General features: G+C 41.7%; 1 protein-coding gene across 5 annotated transcripts in view; it reads right to left on the minus strand.

The window, feature by feature from the left end:
* dhx29 (DEAH (Asp-Glu-Ala-His) box polypeptide 29) overlaps positions 1-22182 on the minus strand; it is a 92595-nt gene that overhangs the window by 61850 nt on the left and 8563 nt on the right. For 3 of the 5 annotated variants that reach the window (XM_080185885.1, XM_080185895.1, XM_080185914.1), the window contains exons 3-9: positions 15906-16019; positions 14793-14922; positions 13885-14024; positions 11088-11237; positions 10120-10246; positions 1059-1220; positions 784-946 (exon numbers count right to left, since the gene is read on the minus strand). In XM_080185885.1, the coding sequence (XP_080042011.1) occupies positions 784-946; positions 1059-1220; positions 10120-10246; positions 11088-11237; positions 13885-14024; positions 14793-14922; positions 15906-16019 (986 nt within the window). Of the gene's footprint in view, positions 1-783; positions 947-1058; positions 1221-10119; positions 10247-11087; positions 11238-13884; positions 14025-14792; positions 14923-15905; positions 16020-22182 lie in introns of those variants that run through there. The other 2 variants (XM_080185905.1, XM_080185924.1) reach the window with 2 other exon arrangements.

The raw sequence follows: 22182 nt of genomic DNA on the forward strand, positions 1-22182 counted from the left end.
CTCACCCAACTCGGATGCATTCTCATTCAGTCTACCATCTGCAAGGCACAAGTCAAGAGTGTGACGAAATGCTCTCCACTTGCTTGGATGACTGCAGGTCCAAAAACACTCAAGAAGCTTGGCACCATCCAAAATAAAGGAGCCCATTTGATTGGCATCCCTTCCATCTAGAAGGACAAGGGCCAGATACACACAGGAACATCACCACTTGGAAGTTGCCCTTCAAGCCACTCAACATCCTGACTTAGGAAAAAAAAGAGTGCCATTCATTCACTGTCACTGGGTCAAAATCTCAGAACTCTCTTCCTAACAGTACTGTCAGTGTAACTATGCCACAGGAACCACAGTAGTTCAAGATGATTCACCATCTCTATCTCAAGGGCAAATAAAGATGGATAATAAGTGCTGTCTGAGTCAAAGATGTCACATTCTGTAAATACTTTTTTTTTCAAAATCTGGTATTATTCCGAGAAAACCCTTTCCAAAGGGTCACTCCCAACTCTAAGAGATATTTGGAAAATGGAAGGAGATAAAGCCAAGTAAAACATCTTACTGTGAAGAAAAAAGATGAGCAGAGAGAGAGAAAAAAGAAATAGAGTAGAAAGGACTTTAGTAAAACAATCTTTGAAGTTTGAATGGATTACTTTTTTCAACAAAATCCATGAACTGGAAACCAACAGAAATCACTTGGCTGCAAGAGACAGAAGATCCCTGAAATTCTCAGTGCTACAATTTCAACAAGTTTATGAATTTTAGCAAAAAGGTATAACTGACGACACAAACCTACACTTCCAGAATCTACCCACAGAGATTTTACGATAGTTCGGAGCTGGACTAGTGGGAAGATTTTTCCGACACCAATCAATCAGAAACTGCTTAGGAGATTTTCCTGTCCAACTTCGGGCAGTGTAGTCAAAGTTCCGTACATCTTTTGGCTCATTTTTCGCTATAATGGTTACAAGAGAAGAACAGTGAAAAAAGTGATCAGAATTTGTGGGAAAAGAATGCTAAAAAAATGTATTACCCAATCACACGTGTTATATTGTTCAGTTACGTACTTTCCTCTTTTAATTTTGGTGCAGATTCTTCCAGCACGGTTAAGTTAAGGGCAGCTTCATGCTTATCATCAGGAAGTCTGGTGGAGCTTCTGTCATTCTTCTTTAGATCTACCATTTTTATTGAGGGATCAAAAGCAGGATGTTTCTCCAACTGTTTAATCTCTGCATTAAAAATTAAAACATAAATTAAGATATACACAGCTTGACACACAGAAATTGACCACTCATGTTAATTCAAGACAAATGGAAAACCAAACACTAGCTGGCACAACAATTCATAGAATTCAGCCTCATAATTACAACAGAACTTAGCAAACAAATGCAATGTATTTTGATGTTATTGCATTATTTGATCAAATCAAACTTTGAAATAATAAGAATTGAAGATGTTGGAAAATTCAGCAGGTCAGACAGCATTTATAAGAACAAAGCAGAGTTAATGTTGCATCCTTTTGGCTCATCAGAATTGAAAGTAGGGAGAACGTGTTAGATATTGAAGTGTAGCTCTGGGAGATTGCAACAGAAAGTAGCAACTTTGAAAACAAAAGATAGATGGCCTGGTGTAGGAGTGGGAAATGGTAGAGAATGACCCTTTGCACACGGAAGGTAGTGAAGTGGCAAATGAGTACAAAGAGGACACCCATCATTGCAAGTATCATCATCTATCATCCTCCACCATTTTGCCAAATCCAGCACAATGCTACCATAAAACACATCTTCCCCTCATACCCCCAATTAGCATTCCTCAGGGACTGCTTCATTCCTCCATCACATCCAACTCCTCATGTGCTTCCTATGGCATTTTTCCTTACAATCGCAGAAGGTACAACTGTCCCTTGACCTTCATCTCCTCTCTCCTCATCATTCAAGGTTCCAAACACTCCACCAAGGGTGGCACAGTGGTTAGCACCGCTGCATCACAATGCCAGGGACCTAGGCTTGATTCATGATTTGCGTCACTGTCTGTATAGAGTCTGCTCGTTCAGCCCATTTCTGCTGGGATTTCCTGTGGGTGCTTCAATTTTCTCCCATAGTCCAAAAGACATGCTGGTTCATTGGCCATCTTAGATTCTCCCTCAGTGTGCCCAAGCAGGTGCTGGAATATGGCAACTAGAGGATTTTCACAAAACTTTATTGCAGTGTTAATGTATGCTTACTTGTGACACTAAAAAACTTTAAACTCCTTTCAAGTTAAGTTGCATTTCACTTGCACTTCCTTCAATTTGATCTAATTTATTCACTGTTCCCAATGCAGTCTACTCTATACTGGGGAGAACGGAGACCAGGTGATCACTTTGAAGAACACCTTCGCTCATTATGCAAGCATGACCTCTGTCTTCCTCTTGCTTGCTACTTAGCACCTTGTTTTCATGCCCACATGAAAAGGAAGGATAGATAGACAGGAGGAAAAAGGTGGTGGGCTCTGTTAATGAAGGATAATATCAAGGCGGTAGTAAGACAAGACATAGGCTCCAAAGAGCAAAACGTGGAATCGTTGTGGGTGGACATAAGGAATATTAAGGGGAGAAAGTCGCTGGTGGGTGTGGTCTATAGGCCCCCAAATAATAACTTTCAGGTGGGGCGGGCTATAAACTTGCAAATAATTGATGCCTGCAGAGATGGAACGGCAATAATTATGGGGGATTTTAATCTGCACATTGATTAGTTGACTCAAGTCGGACGCGGTAGGCGAGAGGAACAGTTCTTGGAATGCTGTCGGGATAGTTTCCTTGAACAGTAAGTAACAGAACCTACAAGGGAGCGAGTTATCTTAGATCTGGTACTGTGTAACGAGGCAGGTAGAATTAGGGATCTTCTTGTGAGGGATCCTCTCGGGATGAGTGATCATAGTTTGGTTGAATTTCTGATGCAGATAGAGAATAAGAAAGTAGAGTCCCAAACCTGTGTCCTCAGTTTGAACAGAGGGAGTATGATAAGATGAAGGCGGAATTGACTAATGTAGATTGGGGGCGCAGATTGGTTGGTAGGACAGCTGAGGATTTTTAAGGAGATCTTTTTTGGTACTCAGCAGAAATAGATTCCAATGGTAGAGGAGGACCGGAAGAAAAGGCATAACCAGTCGTGGTTATCGAAGGAAATAGAGAGTATTACATTAAAAGCCAATGCGTTCAGAGCGGCCAAAAATAGTGGGGAATTAGAAGATTGGGTAAGATTTAAAAAACAATAAAGAATGACTAAGAAAGCGATAAAGAAACGAAAGATAGAGTATGAAGCTAAACTAGCTCTAAATATAAAAAACAGTAAAAGTTTTTACAAATATATAAAGAGGAGGAGACTGGCTAGAGTGAATGTTGGACCCTTGGAGGACGAGGGGGGGAGGGGCGCGGATTTAGCGGTGGGTAACAAGGAAACGGCTAAGACTTGAAATAAGGTTTTTATGTCAATCTTCATGGAGGAGGACATGAATAGCTTGCCGAATATTAAAGATAGAAGGATGGTAGGAGATGAGGTCCTCAATGCAATTACTGGCACTAGAGAGGTAGTGCTTGATAGACTAACGGGACTGAAGATAGACAAGTCCCCGGGACTGGACGGAATGCATCCCAGGGTTCTGAAAGAAGTGGCAGAGGTGATTGCGGATGCCTTAGTAATTATTTATCAAAATTCGCTGAACTCTGGCGAAGTGCTGGAGGATTGGAAAGCAGCTAATGTTATGCCACTGTTTAAAAAAGGTAGCAGACAAAAGGCAGGGAATTACAGGCCAGTTAGCTTAACATCCGTAGTTGGAAAAATGCTAGAATCCATCATTAAAGAAGAAATAGCAGGACACCTGGAAAAGAACGGTTTGATCAGACGCAGCACGGATTTGTGAAGGGGAGGTCGTGTTTAACAAATTTATTGGATTTCTATAAAGATGTGACTGTTGCGGTAGACAGAGGGGAACCGGTGGATGTTTTTAGATTTCTAGAAGGCGTTCAATAAGGTGCCTCACAAAAGGTTGCTGCAGAAGGTTAGGGTGCATGGATTTGGGGGTAAGGTGTTAACATGGATTGAGGATTGGTTATCTAACAGGAAGCAGAGAGTTGGAATCAATGGGTGCTATTCTGGTTGGCAGTTGGTGACTAGTGGATTGCTGCAGGGATCGGTGCTGGGGCCTCAAATGTTTACTATTTACAAAGATGATCTGGAGGACGGGGCTGAGTGTAGGGTAACAAAATTTGCTGATGACACGATGAGTGGAAAAGCGAATTGCGTGGAGAGTGTGCAAAGTCTGCACAGAGATCTGGATAGGCTGAGTGAGTGGGCAAGGACCTGGCAGCTGGAGTATAACGTTAGCAAATGTGAGGTTATCCACTTTGGTAGAAATAATAGTCAGAAGGATTATTATTTTAAGGGTGAAAAGCTGCAACATGCTACAGTGCAGAGGGACCTGGGGGTCCTTGTGCACAAATTGCAAAAAACCCAGTCTGCAGGTGCAGCAGGTGATCAAGAAGGCAAATGGAATGTTGGCCTTTATAGCGAGGGGGATAGAATATAAAAGCAGGGAGGTCTTGCTGCAACTGTACAGCAAGAGTGAGGCCACAACTGGAGTACTGTGTGCAGTTTTGGTCCCCGTATTTGCAAAAGAATATATTAGCCTTGGAGGGAGGACAGAGAAGGCTCACCAGGCTGATACCGGAGACGACGGGGTTAGCTTATGAAGAGATTGAATAGACTGGGTCTGTACTCGTTAGAGTTTAGAAGGCTGAGGGGAGGGATCTTAGAGACTTACAAGACAATGAAGGGGCTAGATAGGGTAAAGGTAGAGAGATTCTTCCCGCTTAGAAAGGATATCAGAACTAGAGGGCACAGTCTCAAAAAGGGGCGGGGAGTGCAGTTTAGGTTGAGGAGGAACTTCTTCACTCAAAGGGTGATGAATCTCTGGAATTCTCTGCCCACTGAAGTGGTGGAGGCTACCTCGTTGAATATATTTAAGTCACGGGTAGATAGATTTCTGATAGACAAGGGAATTAAGGGTTATGGGGAGAAGGCGGGTAAGTGGAACTGATTCACTTCAGATCAGCCATGATCTTATTGAATGGCGGGGCAGGCTCGAAAGGCTAGATGGCCTACTCCTGTTCTTATGTTCATCTTTGGCCTGCTGCAATGTTCCAGTCAAGCTGCGCAAGCTGAAGGAGCAGCACCTCATCTTACAGTTGGGCAAGTTGCAGCCCACAGGACTCTGAGTTTGGCAGCTTTAGATTGTGATCTTTTTCTTCCATCTGAAACACTTGTTTTAAACAAAAAATCCCATACACGTTTTGCATCAATGCAACCCCAGCCATGACCCCTTGTACTTTTTGTTGCAATCTCTCTCACAGCTACGCTTCAATTTCCAACATTTTTCTCCCTTCAATTCTGAAAGTGTCATAAGGGTTCAAAACGTTACAAAGCACAAAGAACAACACAGCACAGGAAACAGGCCCTTCGGCCCAACGAGCCCACGCCGCCATTTTAACATTGAGTGCCTTCCTCAACCCATGACCTTTGTCTACACCTACTGGGGAAGATTGAGGGAAGACTAATTTAGGGACAATTTGTTACACCAATCAGCCTAACGGCATGTTTTTTGGCATGTGGGAGGAAACCGGAGCACCTGGAGAAAACCCACGCAATCACTGGGAGAATGTGCAAACACCCGCAGACACCGGCCCAAATCCATGTATCTGCACAGCAAACAGTGATAGTCACTGAGCTGTCATGATGCCCATCAGATGGTCCAGTTTAAGCATACACTAACGACGTGAAGCACGAGGCAACTCTTGAAGCAACATCCAAGAGCAGCCATCGCACAACCCACCACGTGTATGCCCCTTGTTGGTCAACAAGGCGGACCGAATCACCTGTGAAGTAAAAGAAATGACATCAATAAACATGCAAAACTTTGACAGACATTTACAGAATCCCCAGGAGCACAGAAATAAAGCAAGTGAGCCATGAAATATTTTGGAAGGTCCATAGCAATCAATTGATTCCCAGTGACGTCCCAAAGCTCTTGATCTTTATTTAGAAAAATCTCCTGTATCCCTCCATCTCTCATCCACTCATGTGCCTGTCTAAGTAAGCCTTAGACAACCCCAGCATGCCAGCCTCCACCACCCTACTTGGCAGTGCATTCCAGGCCCCCACCACTCTGAGTGAAAAACTTCCCTCTAACATCCGAGTTATACCTCCCCCCCCCCCCCCCACCCCAAGCCCACAGCCCCTGGTAATTATTGTATCCAACCTAGGAAAAAACTTACCACTGTTCACTTTATCCATACCCTTCATAACCTTATACACCTCTATTAGATCTCCCCTCAGCCCAACCTTTGCTCGTAGCTCAGGCCTTCCATACCAGGCAACATCCTGGTAAACCTCCTCTGCACACTCTCTCCAGAGTCTCCACGTCCGTCCGGTAGTAAGGCGACCAGAACGGGACGCAGTACTCCAAATGCGGGTGAACCAACGTTCTATACAACCGCAACGTTAGACACCAGCTTTTATATTCTATACCTCCCCCTATAAAGGCAAGCGTACCATAGGCCTTCGTCACCTTCTAGGACTTGTGTACTTGCACCCACATGTCCCTCTGCGTTTCTATACTCTTAATAGGCCTACCATTTATCGTACAACTCCCCCCTACATTCTTTCTTCCGAAATGCATCACCTTGCCTTTATCTGGATTATCTTTGCTTTCTCTCCTTACAGATGTTGCTGGACCTGCTGAGTTTTCTCAGCATCTTCTGTTCTTCTTTCAGATACTGACTTCTGCAGTATTCTGATAATTTTTGAAATAATAATTTGCCTTTGGAGTAAAAAGTGTTATCTTATTTTCTTAGGGGTCTTTATCTAGGCAAAATAAGGTCTTTCATACCTTGGCCTTTTTAATTCAAAAACAATTTTTTTTTGCTCTTTTCTGCTGGAAGATCACAGTTTGCAACAAAAATTAAACTTCACATTCTAAAAGATACAGATATATATATATCCACACTTCACAACATCTTTAACACCTCAACAACTCAAGAGGTTCTTTCCAAGCCTAAGCTAATTCAACTTTACTTAACGTAGCCTTAAGTCCAATATTTTTTCAGCCCCAATGTGTCAATGGGCTGAAACAGGTATCTTGTGCTATGACCTGTTCATCATGACATTTTTCTATCACCTTTAACATTATTTTGCACTGTTACTTTCTGCAATCACGAGCTATCAGAGTGGCAAGGGCAGCAATACATTTGGGAGATTAGTGAAAACAACGACCAACTGTGCATCACTTTAGCCAATTGATAAATAAAAACTGAGAAACAGGAACAATGGAGAACAAATGTCGAATGGATGACTTGAGTCAAATTAAATGAAAAATATGTGGGGCATAGACAAGAGACAAAGCAAAATTAAGATTTTTTTTTCACAACAGCATTGTACCATTTCAAGGAATGAGACTTCAGTTTATGTTGTTCAGTGTTTGGGCCAAAAAGATCAATTGGCATTGTCATGACAATTATATTAAAAAGGTGTTTGTACCATTAATTGTCAGATAATTTTTGGTGAGGATTTAGTGGACAAATACTGAAATGCCAATCCATTAGGTCTTAAAAATAGCAATGAGGCCAAGGGTAAGATGACCTTTGTCAAAAGCAAACAGAATTGCTGAGTAAATCAACAATCCTTCTGGAGCTTGCAGTTCATGGTTTATTTCACAGTCCTCCAAACTGCTGCTCAAGTTGATGAACAACACTTGTTGTTAACTTGTAGTATTTCTAGAAAGAACAAATCAGTAACTCTTCTGCTATCAAAGGTAGGAAATAGGAAAAGGAGAAGGCCAGTCAGTCCTTCGAGTCTGCTCTGCTATTTACTAAGGTCATGGCTGATCCCACTCTCAACCCACTTTTCTGCCTTCTCCCTTGAGCCCTTAATTTCTCTACTGATTAAAAGCCGAGAGCTGTCAGCCCTGAAAATGTTCAAGTAACCAGCCTTTGCAGCTTCCTGGGCTAAAGAATTCCAAAGATTGACCATACCAAAAAAAATTTTCTTGAATCCGTCTTAAATGAACACCCCCTTATTCTGCAACTACGCTCTGATCATACGCTCTCCCATGAATGAAAACATTCTCCCAACATTGATCCTGTCTAACCTCTTAAGAATCCTTTACATCTCAATCATACTGCCTCTCATTCTTCTGAATTCCAAGGAATTTAGACTCAATCCTTTTTATCTTTCCTTGTATGGCAGATCTTCCATTTCCAGGGTCATCCTACAAAACCTCCTCTGTACTGCCTCCAATGATAATATCTTTTTCCTTAAATAAGGAGACCAAAACTGTACACAGTACTCAATATGTAGCATCACTAGTACCTCAGACAGTTGCAACAACACCCCTTTACTCTTATACTCCAGCCCCATCAAGACAAGCCAGCATTCAATTGGCAGTCTCTAATAACTTCTGTGGTTGTATGCTAACTTTCTGGGCTTAATGAATAAGAACCCCCAAGTCGCTTTGTGCTGCAGTTTCTCTCCATTTAAGCAATAATCCGCCCTCTCATCCTTTCTCCCAAAATGAAAATCTCACATTGCCCCACACTAAATTTCATTTCCCAATTTTCTGCCCACTCACTTAACCTGTCAATATTTCTTGTACAAAGATAAAATACAGTAGATGCTAGAATCTGAAACAAAAAACAGAATGCTGGGAAATCTCAGCAGCTTGAGCCAACATTTAGAATCTGGATGACTCTTTGTCACACCTCTTTTGGGGTGGCACAGTAGCGAACACTGCTGCCCCTCAGCACCAGACACCAGGTTCGATTCCTGGCTTGGATCACTAAGTGCAGAATCTGCATGTTCTCCCACTGTCATGTGGGTTTCCTCCCACAGTCCGAAAGACATGCTGGTTTGGTGCATCAGCCATGCTAAATTCTCCCTCAGTGCACCCAGACAGGTGCTGGATTGTGGCAACAAGGGGATTCTCACTGTAACTTGATTGCCGTGTTAATGTAAACCTACTTGTAATAACAAATAAACTTGGCTTCACTTGTAGCTCTTGGAAACTACTTACATCCTCTTTGAAACCTGCTTTCCCTACACCTTGTCATCCACAAATTTGGCCTCTGTACATTTTATTCCAAAAAAATGACATACTGTGAAGAGCTGCAGTACAAGCACTGATCACTGCAGCAGTCCACTAGTTACTGCCCTTGAACCTGAGAAATTTGGCTAACAGGATTTCCTGTTCATGAAACCACGCTGACTTTTCTTGATCAGATCAATACTAGTGTTACAAACTATCGTATTAATTATGGACTTATGCACTCAAGAGCTGTATTGCTCGACTTAAACACAACAGAATGCCTAAATGACATTTTCCCTGTTGTTTGAAAATACTACAGAATCTTAACCTCCACTGAATCAGCAAACAAAGCCCTCTTGAAAAAAAAAACAAACACTTCTAACAATTGTTAAATTGCATTTATCCAAAATGCATTTTAGAGCGATACTCAAGTGTGTCACAGAGCGCTTTCCTTGCAAGTTTCATGTTTCAGAAATATTCTGATCAATTTCATTTCACATCTAATCTGTGCCTGGATTATTTGTCAGAATATGTTTGCTAAATTGTTTACCATAATATTTCCATAGAACCTTGACAGAGCAGAAAGAGACCATCCAGCCCAACAAGTCACCATTGACTCTCCCAAACAGCATCCCACCCTCCCCTCCCCCAACCTCACACATTTACCCTGGCTAACCCACCTAACCTACACATCTTTGGACTACTTCTAGATTTTCACTTCACTACTTCACTAGATAACTTCAAGCTTTCATTACTAATCATTACAAAAACATTTGCATAATCTCAAAGATCATTTAATCTCAAATGTTGCGCTTCATCCTATGAAATATTATTCCTGTTTTACCATTGTCAAGATGTACATGATCTTCAATGCAAGGACCAAAAATGATCATCTTTGTTTTAATATAATCCTAATTCTTGTCCTATCAGGCATGATCATGCCAAAGGCATAACAATTGACTTTTAAAATCCTACAACAGTACAGCATCAGTAGAACAGGAACAACGTCCTTACCCTGTTGCAGTATCTTAATTCTGTCGCCTGCTTCTCTGTGTGCATGCTTGTTATTATTCTGTTTAAAGGATAGAGCCCGTTCTTTAGTATCAACTAGTTTTGCTGTCAGTTCCAAATAAAGTTCATTCTGTTGAATAAGAAAGTGAAATTCACTTAACATATCCTCAAAAGATCTTACATTTATTGGTAAACACAATGCTTGATGCTAAACATGAGGTTACACTGAGTTTACTCAAATCAAAATTTCCCGAAAGAAAAGCACAGAATCCAAGCCTTCCAAATGACCGGAGGAGTGCCCTCTGAAATTTTTCAGACAGCATACCATTAGGTCCATTAGAAATTGGGGTCAATATTCCTGGGGTACAGCCTGCTTATTAAGGCATTATCAAATCTAACTGATGCTTCCTGTGGTCAAATAACCTGCCGACATACAGCTGAAGTTCTCATCCATAATAGTATTGCAAGGTACCCAAGGACACTTGCCATTGACAGAATTATAGTGGGTCTTAAAAGGAAAAGCAGAGGCATTTCAACATTCGTCACCTCAGAATATATACAAGGCAACTGACTTATGTTTAATATTACAGTCTATTATTCAACTAAAATAAACTGCAATTTGGGAGATATATTCATAATGCTAAAATACAGAAATTTACATCTATGAAACATTCGTGATAGCTAATCAACAACCAGACTAGTTGAAATAACTAAAAAAAATGCATGTTTCTGTACATCATTCTAAACAATGCACAAAATATTTGATTTACATTTTCTGCTTCAAAACGTAGCTCAGATTTTCTTAACTTGCAAATGCCATTGTAATTTAAATTGGCTTGTAACAGCATGGTTTGTAATGCTTAGGAAATAACATGTAAAGACTTTCATTTTCCACTCAAATTAAGTTATCTTTCAGCCTTAAGTATGCTTCAAATTTGCTTACTCGGGAGGTCAGAATGACTCATACTCACTGGATCAAAGCGTTCTTCCTTTTCAGGAGTCTTTTCAGCTATTTCATTATCCTGATCATCACCACCATCGTCATCACTATTATGAGCCTTTTCAGCATATTGCAAAATCCATTCCTTCATACTAACTTGCGTTTTCTGACTTTTGGCTGTCTATCAACAAGGGAACACCAGAATTCAAATTCCTTATGATTCAATTCAAAAATGTCAACGTTTTGTCTTTTACAAAATAATTTAAACCAGATATTTGTCCGTACAAACTGTAATTTGTCCATAGAACTGTAACCAAAAACGGCTGAGCAGTGAGATAATATTGGTATTATGAAACACTTGATAGAATCGACAAGGTATTTCCATTTGTAGGCAAGAGCAAGACAAGAAGCAAACAACATGGTATTCAATAATAACAAATAGAGCAATCATAGAATCCCTGCAGAGTAGAAAGAGGCCAGATTTATAAATTCTATCCCATACCCTTGGATCCGTGGCACTTAGCTTGTTGATATCACATTCCTGTACAAGTTTGAGAATAGGGCGTGACAGCATCTTTCGGTTATGTTTTACATTTTAAAACTCAATGAGCCTATATTAATCTCTTCAGCTACACTTGCATCTTTTAGCAGGATGTTTAACATTTGACAAGTAGCGTGATCAAATTGTCTATTGAATTTTAATCGACTGATGCCAAGAGGTTATCAAGTGCTATCAAGCAGCATTTGCTTCGCAATAACCTGCTCACTGATGCTTAATTTCAGTTCCATCAGAGTCACTCACCTCCTGATTTCATTATGGCCTTGCTCCAAACCTGGACAAAAGAGCTGAATTCCTCATGATGAGGTGCAAGTGACTGCCCTTGATATCACTGCAGCATCTAGCCAAGTGAGTCACCAACAAGTCCGAGTAAAATTGTAGTCAATCTTCTTTGCCAATTGCTGATTGCCCACCGAAAAACCTCAGGTTGTGTGCCCTTGCATGGCTGATGAGCATGATCTGAGAGCCACATCTTCAACTGCACACTTGGCAGATGTTTCTGGGAGGTGGGTTTGGTCCTTGGACTCATTGAATTCCTTTCTCAAACTCCTTTTCTGGGCATCTTTGAAAAATTGTGTCCCTTCAATCAGGAGGTTCCTTTAAGTATATCTCTTCTGAGCAAAGCACTGATGTCTATGCTGCATTTCTTGAGGCAAGCCTCAGGAGTGTCTTTGAAGTGCCTCCACTGTCCTCTTGCTCTGGAGCCTTCCTTGAGCTGGGTGAATATGATTTGCTTTGGTGATCAAAACTCTGATATTTGAAGCATATGGTTAGCCCAGCAGAGTTTGTTTCGGACGATCATGGCCTTGATGTTGGTGTTCTTGGCTCCTTCATGGACACTCATTTTAATATACCTGCTCTCCCAGCTGATGTGGAGAATCCATCTCAGAGAACACTCATGGTACCTCTCCAGGGCTTTGAGGGGGCTTCGGTACCTAATCCAAGTCTGAGTTGCCTTGCACACGAGGTCTTGGTGTCAATAGTAATGTCGCAGTCATCGAAAACTTGTCTTTTGGCAGTCGAAGAGAGTGCTCATGGATTGGATACAATGTTGGGTCTCCACATTGCTGTCAGCCTTAGATGAAAGGTGGATCCCCAGATAAGGGAAATGTTCCACACTTGGGAGGATTTTTCCACTGATCTTAATGGAGGGAGCAACTGGGTCTTGTGTGGGTCTGATTGAGTCCTCTACAGGTTGAAGTCGAGACTGATTCTTCCAAAAGTGTCAAGCATGGCTTGGAGATTCTCTGAGACAATGGAGGTGGCGATGTCATCCACATACTGAAATCCCACAAGCAATGTCAGTGCTTTTTCCTTCTTGAATTTCAACCAGTTGAGTTTGATAAGTTTTCTGTCAATTCTGCAGATGACGTCCTCTCCACTGAGAAGCTTGTTCTTGGCAAGATGAAAGATGAAGATGGAAAGTGCTGGCCTTCCCCAGAACCCCTCATCGCTGGCCTTCCCAAACACCCTCCTCCCCAGATTACTATCCTACTGGACCCTCTCTTTCTTTTACCCACTCCTGGTCAGCCCCGGCCCACCCCGTCTGAGCACACACCCATGGGTAGGCAGCGCCAAGGTGCAAGATTGGCACTGCCCAAGATGCAGCCCCCACCCCTGCCCCAACATCGGGTGGTGGTGGTGGTGGTTGGGGGGGGGGGTGTCTGTCTGTCTGTCTGTCTGGTTCTTCAAAGGCCTCTGTCCTCACCAGCAGGGGTGAGCATGCCCCATCCGCTCCCTGCCAATTTCTGGCAGAGCTGATTGTGCTAAACAAGAAGCACATGGGAGAGAGAGACCGCACACACCACCCCCGGCGAACCTCCACGTGCTACTCAACAAGGGCAGTGGGCTGGATGGATCCTGGCCAATATGCTAAGTATCACAAGTAGTGTCAACAGTTAAATGGTGGCAACATTCTTCAGCAGGAGTTTAAGAAAGCAAAAAAAATTCATGGACAGGTCAAGTGATTAAATGGACATGAAAGGCCACCTCCATGTCAAGACTGAATGCTCACAACCCTGCCCCAAAAATTAATCTTTCACCACGTTCTGCCACATATAAGCAACAAACATACATTGATCAATTGGCCCTTTATTCCTTATTCAAGTATGAAGGGAAATAGCAGCACACTGAACTAATAGTGCATGAAGATCACATCTTTGCAACAAAAAAAGAGGTTGGAGAACGATGAAATTAGGGAGTCATCACCAGCAATCTTGATTTTCTTTGCCTCTTTATGAAAATATATTCAGCAGACAAAGATTCTCACCTTAGCCTGGGGCATCAGGACACACTTCTGATCCTCAGATACTTCCTGTTTTGTTGGAGCATTTGCAGGCGTCTGAAATTTGGGCTTGGTCTTAACATCTTCCTCTTGCATTTTCTGACTGAATCCATCAGGTAATGCATCTTGAATAAAAGTCACATGTCATTCTAATTAATATTATGCCAATTCAACTGACACGCACACATGAAGCACCAGAGTTAGGATTACATTCACAATTCCATGTACAGCTCCCAAATTTAACTAGTTGAAAGGGACCTGTCGAACACACGCTCTATTCTTCTCCATAAGACCTTCTCCTGTATCTCCTCGTATCCAGCGAAAGGGCAGCAGAGCCTGGAAGCAGATTGCTCATCCACTGTCTTGATACAGCAGCAGGCTATTTTATACATGCCACCTACGTTCCAATTGCTGTTTTAGCTACGTAAAATATTTTCCAAGTAAGTCAACTGCAATAGTCAAACAAAACATTTGCGAAGGTTTTGACTGATGATTGTGTGACAACAAGAGTGAGACTGAAAGGATTAAGTGATGGCAAAAGTAAATTAAGCTGGGTATATTTCTTAAAACATCAGCAGATTTTATAAAGTGGTGCTCATCACAAGTCAGATGATGTGTCATTTTATAAGGACAGTAGTGTTACCTTGAAAAATATATTTTGGAATACAAAAGCAAAATACAATGGATGTTTAAAATCTGAAATAAAAACAAAGCTGGAAACAGATAGAATCTATGGAAGGAAGTATTTCATATCAATGACTTTTCACTTAGATTGAAGAGGGGACATTCTGGAGGTGAAAGTGGCAAGTAGTATCCAAGTACTATCTCGTTCTTACTTATTCAGAGTTAAATCTATTAGATTGCTGCACCAAATTCCTATTCAAACAACTCACCATCAGGAAGATTTAAACATAACCAGTCCAAAGCAGAATGAAGGTCCCCACCATAAACAACAGTATTTTTCATGGCCTCTTCGATGTCCTCTGCACGAAATGAAAATCTTTGTAAAGCCATATATAGGTCCTGCACGAATAACAAAATGAACAAGTCTACTTAATCTTATAACTATTCCATACATTTTAAACAACATGAAAAATGAAAATCAAATCAAAATTAAATGAAATTGTCATCATCTTGAGGGAATATTCGGAGATAACTGACAATGTCAGCATTGAAGGAGGCACAGTTAAAATATTAGCTATTGTACATCACTGACGCAAACCTCATGTGAATCTCAGGAATGTTTTACTGAAAAGTTACTCTTTGGACAACCATCTTTAAACTAAAATCTGAATCTTTGTTTTTCTAGCAAACTTCCCACTTCCCTGCAACTTTACAACACACATTTCTCACATCATGCCTGAGTGCCAACAGTCAACATTCCATTAATACTCACCAGACGATTATAGAATAGACAACATTTTACAATTAAATGAAATTATAATTTGCTTTTATGCCTTTCAAAAGGCAAATCTTCAATGCTGCAAAATTCTATCTCAAGTTTCATCACAGCTTTCTTACTTCCATTCAACAAGAAATGGTATCATGTCTGCAGGTGCCTGATAGCTCTCAACAATTAAAAAAGTACGCCACAAGAAAAAAAGAAGAGGTCTGTCCTTTTTCAGTTAAACTCATACTGGCTTAAATTGCTCATCTGTATATTTTCTTCTAATGTTGCTTATGTGCCATTCTCATAAACTGATGAATTTAAGTACATTCACATTTGCTGGAGGAAGAATGGGATATCCTTGCCTGGAAAGCTATTGAAATTACAAATCAATTTAAAATTCAACAGCCTACAACTTTGCTGCACTAGAGGCAGAAAAGAATCCCCTCATTTATAGAGCACATCATCACTGCAGTTATTTATACATGACAATATACATATTATAGATCTCTGAACAGAAAATAATTTATTCTACATTAACTGCAAGCAGAAACTAGACTCCAACCAGACTCCCTAAATCTCCATAAATTCCACCAAGTGATGAATAAAATAGCATTACCTGCAACTTTTTAGCTGTGAGCCTTCCCGAAATGGTCCCTGATTTGCTCTGTTGAGTTTTGAATTGGTTGATCAACCTTATAATTTTTTGTTCCAGCTCAGGCTTGATGACCACCTTTAGGAAATAATTAATCTTTTAATTAGAGTTGTATTTCATTTAAAGCGTTAACACATCAATAGGCACTTGTATATACCTCAAGGCCATCTATGTTCCTTCATCAGATTTGACATCTTTCTTGAGGGTTTTCAAAGAACATTTTAGCTGATCTTCATAATTGTAAGATAACCAATACAATGACAAGATAATCAAACAGCACAATGAGTGTTATTTGGCACTCAATAATAGAACACAGAACATTACAGTGCAGAACAGGCCCTTCGGCCCACGATGTTGCGCCGACCAGTTAAAAAACAATGACCCACTAACCTAAACCAATCCCTTTTCGTCCATAAACCTATCCACGGATCTCTTAAACGCCCCCAAACTAGGCGCATTTACAACCACAGCAGGCAGGGCATTCCAATCCCTCACCACCCTCTGGGTAAAGAACCTACCCCTGACATCCGTCCTATAACTACCCCCCCTTAATTGTGAGAACACAACCTCATTTTGGATGTCCAATAGTGTCATGCTGTAAATACAATATCCATACTTTCTGAAGCAAATGCAAGAGTTAAGAGAAGGCTAATAATCAGTATTTGGCAGTTACTCGCCAGTGTGAGGAAACAAGGTAGTACGGCATTGTCTATGCTTTCGCATCTAAGAGACAGGACCTCAAAAGTTACACATTGACAAGTAAAGATGAAAAGACAGAATGCAGGAAAAAGTGCTTTCGATTACTCAAACATTAGCAAGTTTTCTAAAGGAGGATGGGACCTGCACAAACTGGGCATATTGCACCACAGTAAGTCTGGGACCAGTAACATGTTGCTAATGCTGTGGGAGAAACATGGCTGGGGGATGAGAATCAGGATCCATCATTCGAAAGCAGAAACAAGAACACAAGAACATAAGAAATAGGAGGAGTAGGCCATCTCGCCCCTCGAGCCTGCCCCGCCATTCAATAAGATCATGGCTGATCTGTCGTGGCTCAGTTCCACATTCCCACCCTCTCCCCATAACCCTTAATCCCCTTGCCTATCAAAAACCTATCAATCCACTGCTTAAAAATATTGAGCGAGGCAGCCTCCACCACTTCAAAGAGCAGAGAATTCCAGAGATTCACCACCCTTTGAGTGAAGAAGTTCCTCTTTGAGAAAGACAGAAAGCACTGGACTAAGGAAAAGGGTAAGGTAAGGGGTCAGATGAAGAGGGAATATAGCATGACCTAATTCAGTGGATGCCGTGCATTGACTTAAAAGCACAAAGCATAGTAAATATTGCTGATGAACTGCAACCATAACTAGAAACATGAGAATGGGATGTTATGGTGAAATCAGAGGTAGGACTCAATGAAAAGGGCAGGACAGGATACGAATACTGCTGGAAGTAAGGTGTTCAGGATAGATAGAGAAGACAATTAGGTATAAAGAAAAAGCAGAGAGAGATTAGCAAGAGGAACAGAGAGACCAGTGGGTATAAACAGCAGCATTAGTGCAAGGCCAATGGATACAAAAAGCTAGGAAGCTCAGAGCAGAGCAATCACTTTTAATAACAAGAGGAAAAAAAAATCAAGGTATGATACCACAGTGGAGCAAGTGATTAATTTATTCTCACGCAGCTCAGGCAATTGCTTCAGCTAGGTGCTAAGAAATGAAAAACTTAGAAGCATTAAAATTAAAAGTTTAAGGAAGGAAATAACCAGAAGGTACAAGATGCTAGTAATTTTAGATTTGATCACAAGTAGTACTGCAATGCCTTGTTTTAACTGGATCTGTGTACATAAAACAGAACAGGGGCATCGAATACAGAAAAAACAGAAAATGCTGGAAAATCTCAGCATATTTGACAGCATCTGTGGGGAGGGAATAGAGCCAAAGTTTTGAGTTGAGATGTCAGAGCTCAAAACTTCATTCTCTCCAAATAGATGCTGTTAGACCGGTTGTGATTTTCCACCATTTTGTGTTTTTAGAACACGGAAGAACTACAGCACAAACAGGCCCTTCAGCTCACAAGTTAGAACATAGAACACTACAGCACAAACAGGCCCTTCGGCCCACAAGTTGCACCGATCACATCTATACCTACTAAGCCATAGACCTATCTATAACCCCCAATCCCATTAGATCCCATATACTCATCCAGAAGTCTTTTAAAAGACCCCAGCGAGTTTGCCTCCACCACCACCGACAGCAGCTGATTCCATTCACTCACCACCCTCTGAGTGAAAAACTTACCCCTAACATCTCCTCTCTACTTGCTTCCCTGCACTTAAATCTGTGTCCTCTCGTAGCGACCATGTCAGCCTGGGGAAATAGCCTCTGAGAATCCACCCTATCTATTTCTCTCACCATCTTATAAACCTTGCGCCGATGATTTCCATACCTACAAGGCTTACCCATAACCCTCAGTTCTATAAAGTCCCACATGCTCATCCAGAAGTCTCTTGAAAGACCCAATTGAATTTGCCTCCACCACCACCAACGGCAGCCGATTCCACTCACCCACCAGCCCTGGTATCTCCTCTGTACCTACTCCCCAGCACCTTAAACCTGTGTCCTCTCGTAGCAACCATTCCAGCCCTTGGAAAAAGCCTTTGAGAATCCACCCAATCTATACTTCTCAACGTCTTACACACCTCTATCAGGTCCCCTCTCATCCTTCATCTCTCCAAGGAGAAAACACCGAGCTCCCTCAACCTATCCTCATAAGGCATGCCTCCCAATCCAGGCAACATCCTTGTAACTCTCCTCTGCACCCTTTCAATAGCTTCCACATCCTTCTTGTAATGAGGTGACCAGAACTGAGCACAGTATTCCAAGAGAGGTCTGATCAAGGTCTTACAAAGCTGCAGCATTATCTCCCGACTCCTAAACTCAATCCCTCGATTGATGAAGGCCAGTACACCAAACGCCTTCTTAACCACATCCTCTACCTGCGAGGCCGATTTCAGTGTCCTACGGACCCAGACCACAAGGTCCTTCGGATCCTCTACACCACTAAGAGTCTTACCCTTGATATTATACTCCTTCATCCCATTTGACCTACCAAAATGGACCACTACAATATTTATCCAGGTTGAAGTCCATCGGCCACTTCTCCGCCCAGCCTTGCATGCTATTTATGACACATTGCAACCTCTGACATCCCTCCAAACTATCTACAAACACCACCAACCTTTGTGTCGTCAGCAAACTTACCAACCCATCCCTCTACTTCCTCATCCAGGTCATTTACGAAAATTACAAACAGCAAGGGTCCCAGAACAGATTCCTGGGGCATTCCACTGGTGACCAACCTCCATGCAGAAAAAGACCCATCTACAACCACACTCTGCCTTCTGCGGGCAAGCCAGTTCTGGATCCACAAGGCAACAGCCTTTGTTTTTGTTTTAGATTACAGTGTCTGCAGTACTTTGCTTTTCTATTACTGCATTGAAGGAGCTTTTCCCACTGAAATGTCAGGAATATGTGGAGGTGCATTTGTAATCTCAGATTTATTTGGTCCCAAAAGCGCACACAAAGCAGTGGCTGTGCTTCACATTAGTTTAAAGAGAGAGAGCCTACAAACAGAGTTGGGAGAGCAAGCAAAGAAACTGAAAGCAGGATACCAGAGCTCTGACTCGAAACATTTGCCCTATTCTCTCTACACAGATGTTGTCAGACCTGCTCAGATTTTCCAGCATTTTCTGTTTTAGTGTCAAAGGTAGTTTTCGCTGGGATATCCTAGTATCACACGTGAGTCCAAAAATAGAAGGGCAGAGCAGATGTGTACGTGGCTGGATTGAGCGTGCAGGAGGGAGGGCTTTAGATACTTGGAACATTGGAACCGGCACAGAGGAACATGGGACCTAAAGGTCAGACAAAATGCACCAAAGTACAATCAGGACCGTGCGTTATTGGGCACAGTTTGAACTAACTTGGCAGGAGTGTGGAAACCAGGAAGTAACATTAGAGAGGAAAACCAAGTGCACAGAGAACTGGAGAAGACAAGTTACACTTAAAAATCCTAAGGTAGTAATAGATCAAATCAGAAATAAAAACAGAAATTGGATTTGAAATGCTAACTGTTTCTCTCTCCACAGATGCTGCCAAACCTTGAGTTTGTCCAGCATTTTGTTTTTATTTCAGACTTCCAACATCTGTAGTATTTTACTTTTATTTAAGGTCTAAATTAGTTTACTGTGCATATACGTGAATACACAGAGTATGGTAAATAAAATTGGCAAGTTACACGTAGCCAAGTGGGAATGGAATAGGAAGTTAAGGACATTTGCCTCAAAAAAAAGGGCAAGACTGAGCGCTAAGTATTTTGAGATACCAAGATGTTCAGGAAAGCAAGAGGGATGGCAGTACTGATCAAGGAAAACAATACACCGCTGAAGAGAAAAGGATGTCCTAGAGGCATTAAGAATAGAATCTATTTCATTGGAGTACAGAAATTACAGAGGGACCATGACATTTCTTGGTGTATTCCATAGGCCAGGAAAGAAAGAGTACCATCAACATGGCACTTAATTATGACTGTAAACTAGGATAGTAGTGTAAAGAACAAAGAGCAAAAGGACTGCTTTCAGGACTGCTTTCCTGATCATACATTTTCAGCTGAGGAAAAAGCATTCTAAGACCCAGTTCTGAGGAATGCACATTAAGCGCCAGTACAGGGAGATTTGGAGGACATTGACAATCGTCCAGTTTAGATTATCAAGGAGCACCCTGGAGCAAAAATATCAGTGGGTTATGAACAGACCTGTTTTGGTAAATTGGAACAAAAGTTCAAGCAAAAATACAATGAAACAATGGGCTGCCATTAAAAGTTATTCAGGAAAATTCCAGGTACATTCCCATGAGGGAGAAAAGTTGGAGTAACCAAAGTCAGATGAAAGAAAGAAAGATGAAACAGAATAAGGGTGTACATAATATTAATTTTATAGTGTATTGAATATGATGATCAACCATGATCAGTAGGGGGAAGTTGTGTGTGGAACCGGAAGAGATTGGAGAGGCATTGAACCATTATTTCTCTTCGGTGTTCACACAGGACGATATGAATGTAGCTGAGGAGGTCACTGGGGTGAAGGGGTGTAAAATAGAAAGTATTGTAGTTGATACAGAGGATGTGTTGGATATTCTAGAAGGGTTGAAAATAGATAAGTCCCCTGGTCCTGACGGGATTTACCCTAGGATTCTATGGGAGGCAAGAGAGGTGATTGCAGAGCCACTGGCTCTGATCTTCAGGTCGTCGTTGGTCTCTGGTATAGTACCGGATGATTGGAGGACAGCGAATGTTGTCCCATTGTTTAAGAAGGGGAGCAGAGACTTCCCTGGGAATTATAGACCAGTGAGTCTTACTTCTGTAGTGGGCAAGGTTTTAGAAAGAATTATTAGGGATAGGATTTATAGTTATTTGGAGAGTAATGAATTGATTAGAGATAGTCAGCATGGTTTTGTAGCGGGAAGGTCGTGCCTTACTAACCTTATTGAGTTCTTTGAGAAGGTGACCAAAGAGGTGGATAGCGGTAAGGCAGTAGATGTGGTATATATGGATTTTAGTAAGGCGTTTGATAAGGTTCACCATGGTATGCTTCTGCAGAAAATGCAGATGTATGGGATTGGTGGTAATTTAGGTACTTGGATCAGGAATTGGTTAGCAGATAGGAGACAGAGGGTGGTGGTTGATGGTAATTATTCATCATGGAGTTCGGTTACGAGTGGTGTGCCTCAGGGATCTGTTTTGGGGCCACTGCTGTTCGTAATCTTTATTAATGATCTGGATGAGGGTATAGTTGGGTGGATTAGTAAGTTTGCTGATGACACCAAAGTCGGAGGTGTGGTAGATTGTGAGGAAGGGTGTCGAAGTTTGCAGGGTGACTTGGACAGGTTGCAGAGCTGGGCCGCGAGGTGGCGGATGGAGTTTAATGCGGAGAAGTGTGAGGTAATCCATTTCGGTAGGAATAACAGATGTGTTGAGTATAGGGCTAACGGGAGGACTTTGAATAGAGTGGAGGAGCAGAGGGATCTAGGTGTATGTGTACATAGATCCCTGAAAGTTGGGAATCAAGTAGATAAGGTTGTTAAGAAGGCATACGGTGTCTTGGCGTTTATTGGTAGGGGGATTGAATTTAGGAGTCGCAGCGTCATGTTGCAACTGTACACAACTCTGGTGCGGCCGCACTTGG

The sequence above is a fragment of the Carcharhinus amblyrhynchos genome, chromosome 1, assembly GCF_965287045.1.
Source record: "Carcharhinus amblyrhynchos chromosome 1, sCarAmb.v2.hapA, whole genome shotgun sequence".
Taxonomy (NCBI): domain Eukaryota; kingdom Metazoa; phylum Chordata; class Chondrichthyes; order Carcharhiniformes; family Carcharhinidae; genus Carcharhinus; species Carcharhinus amblyrhynchos.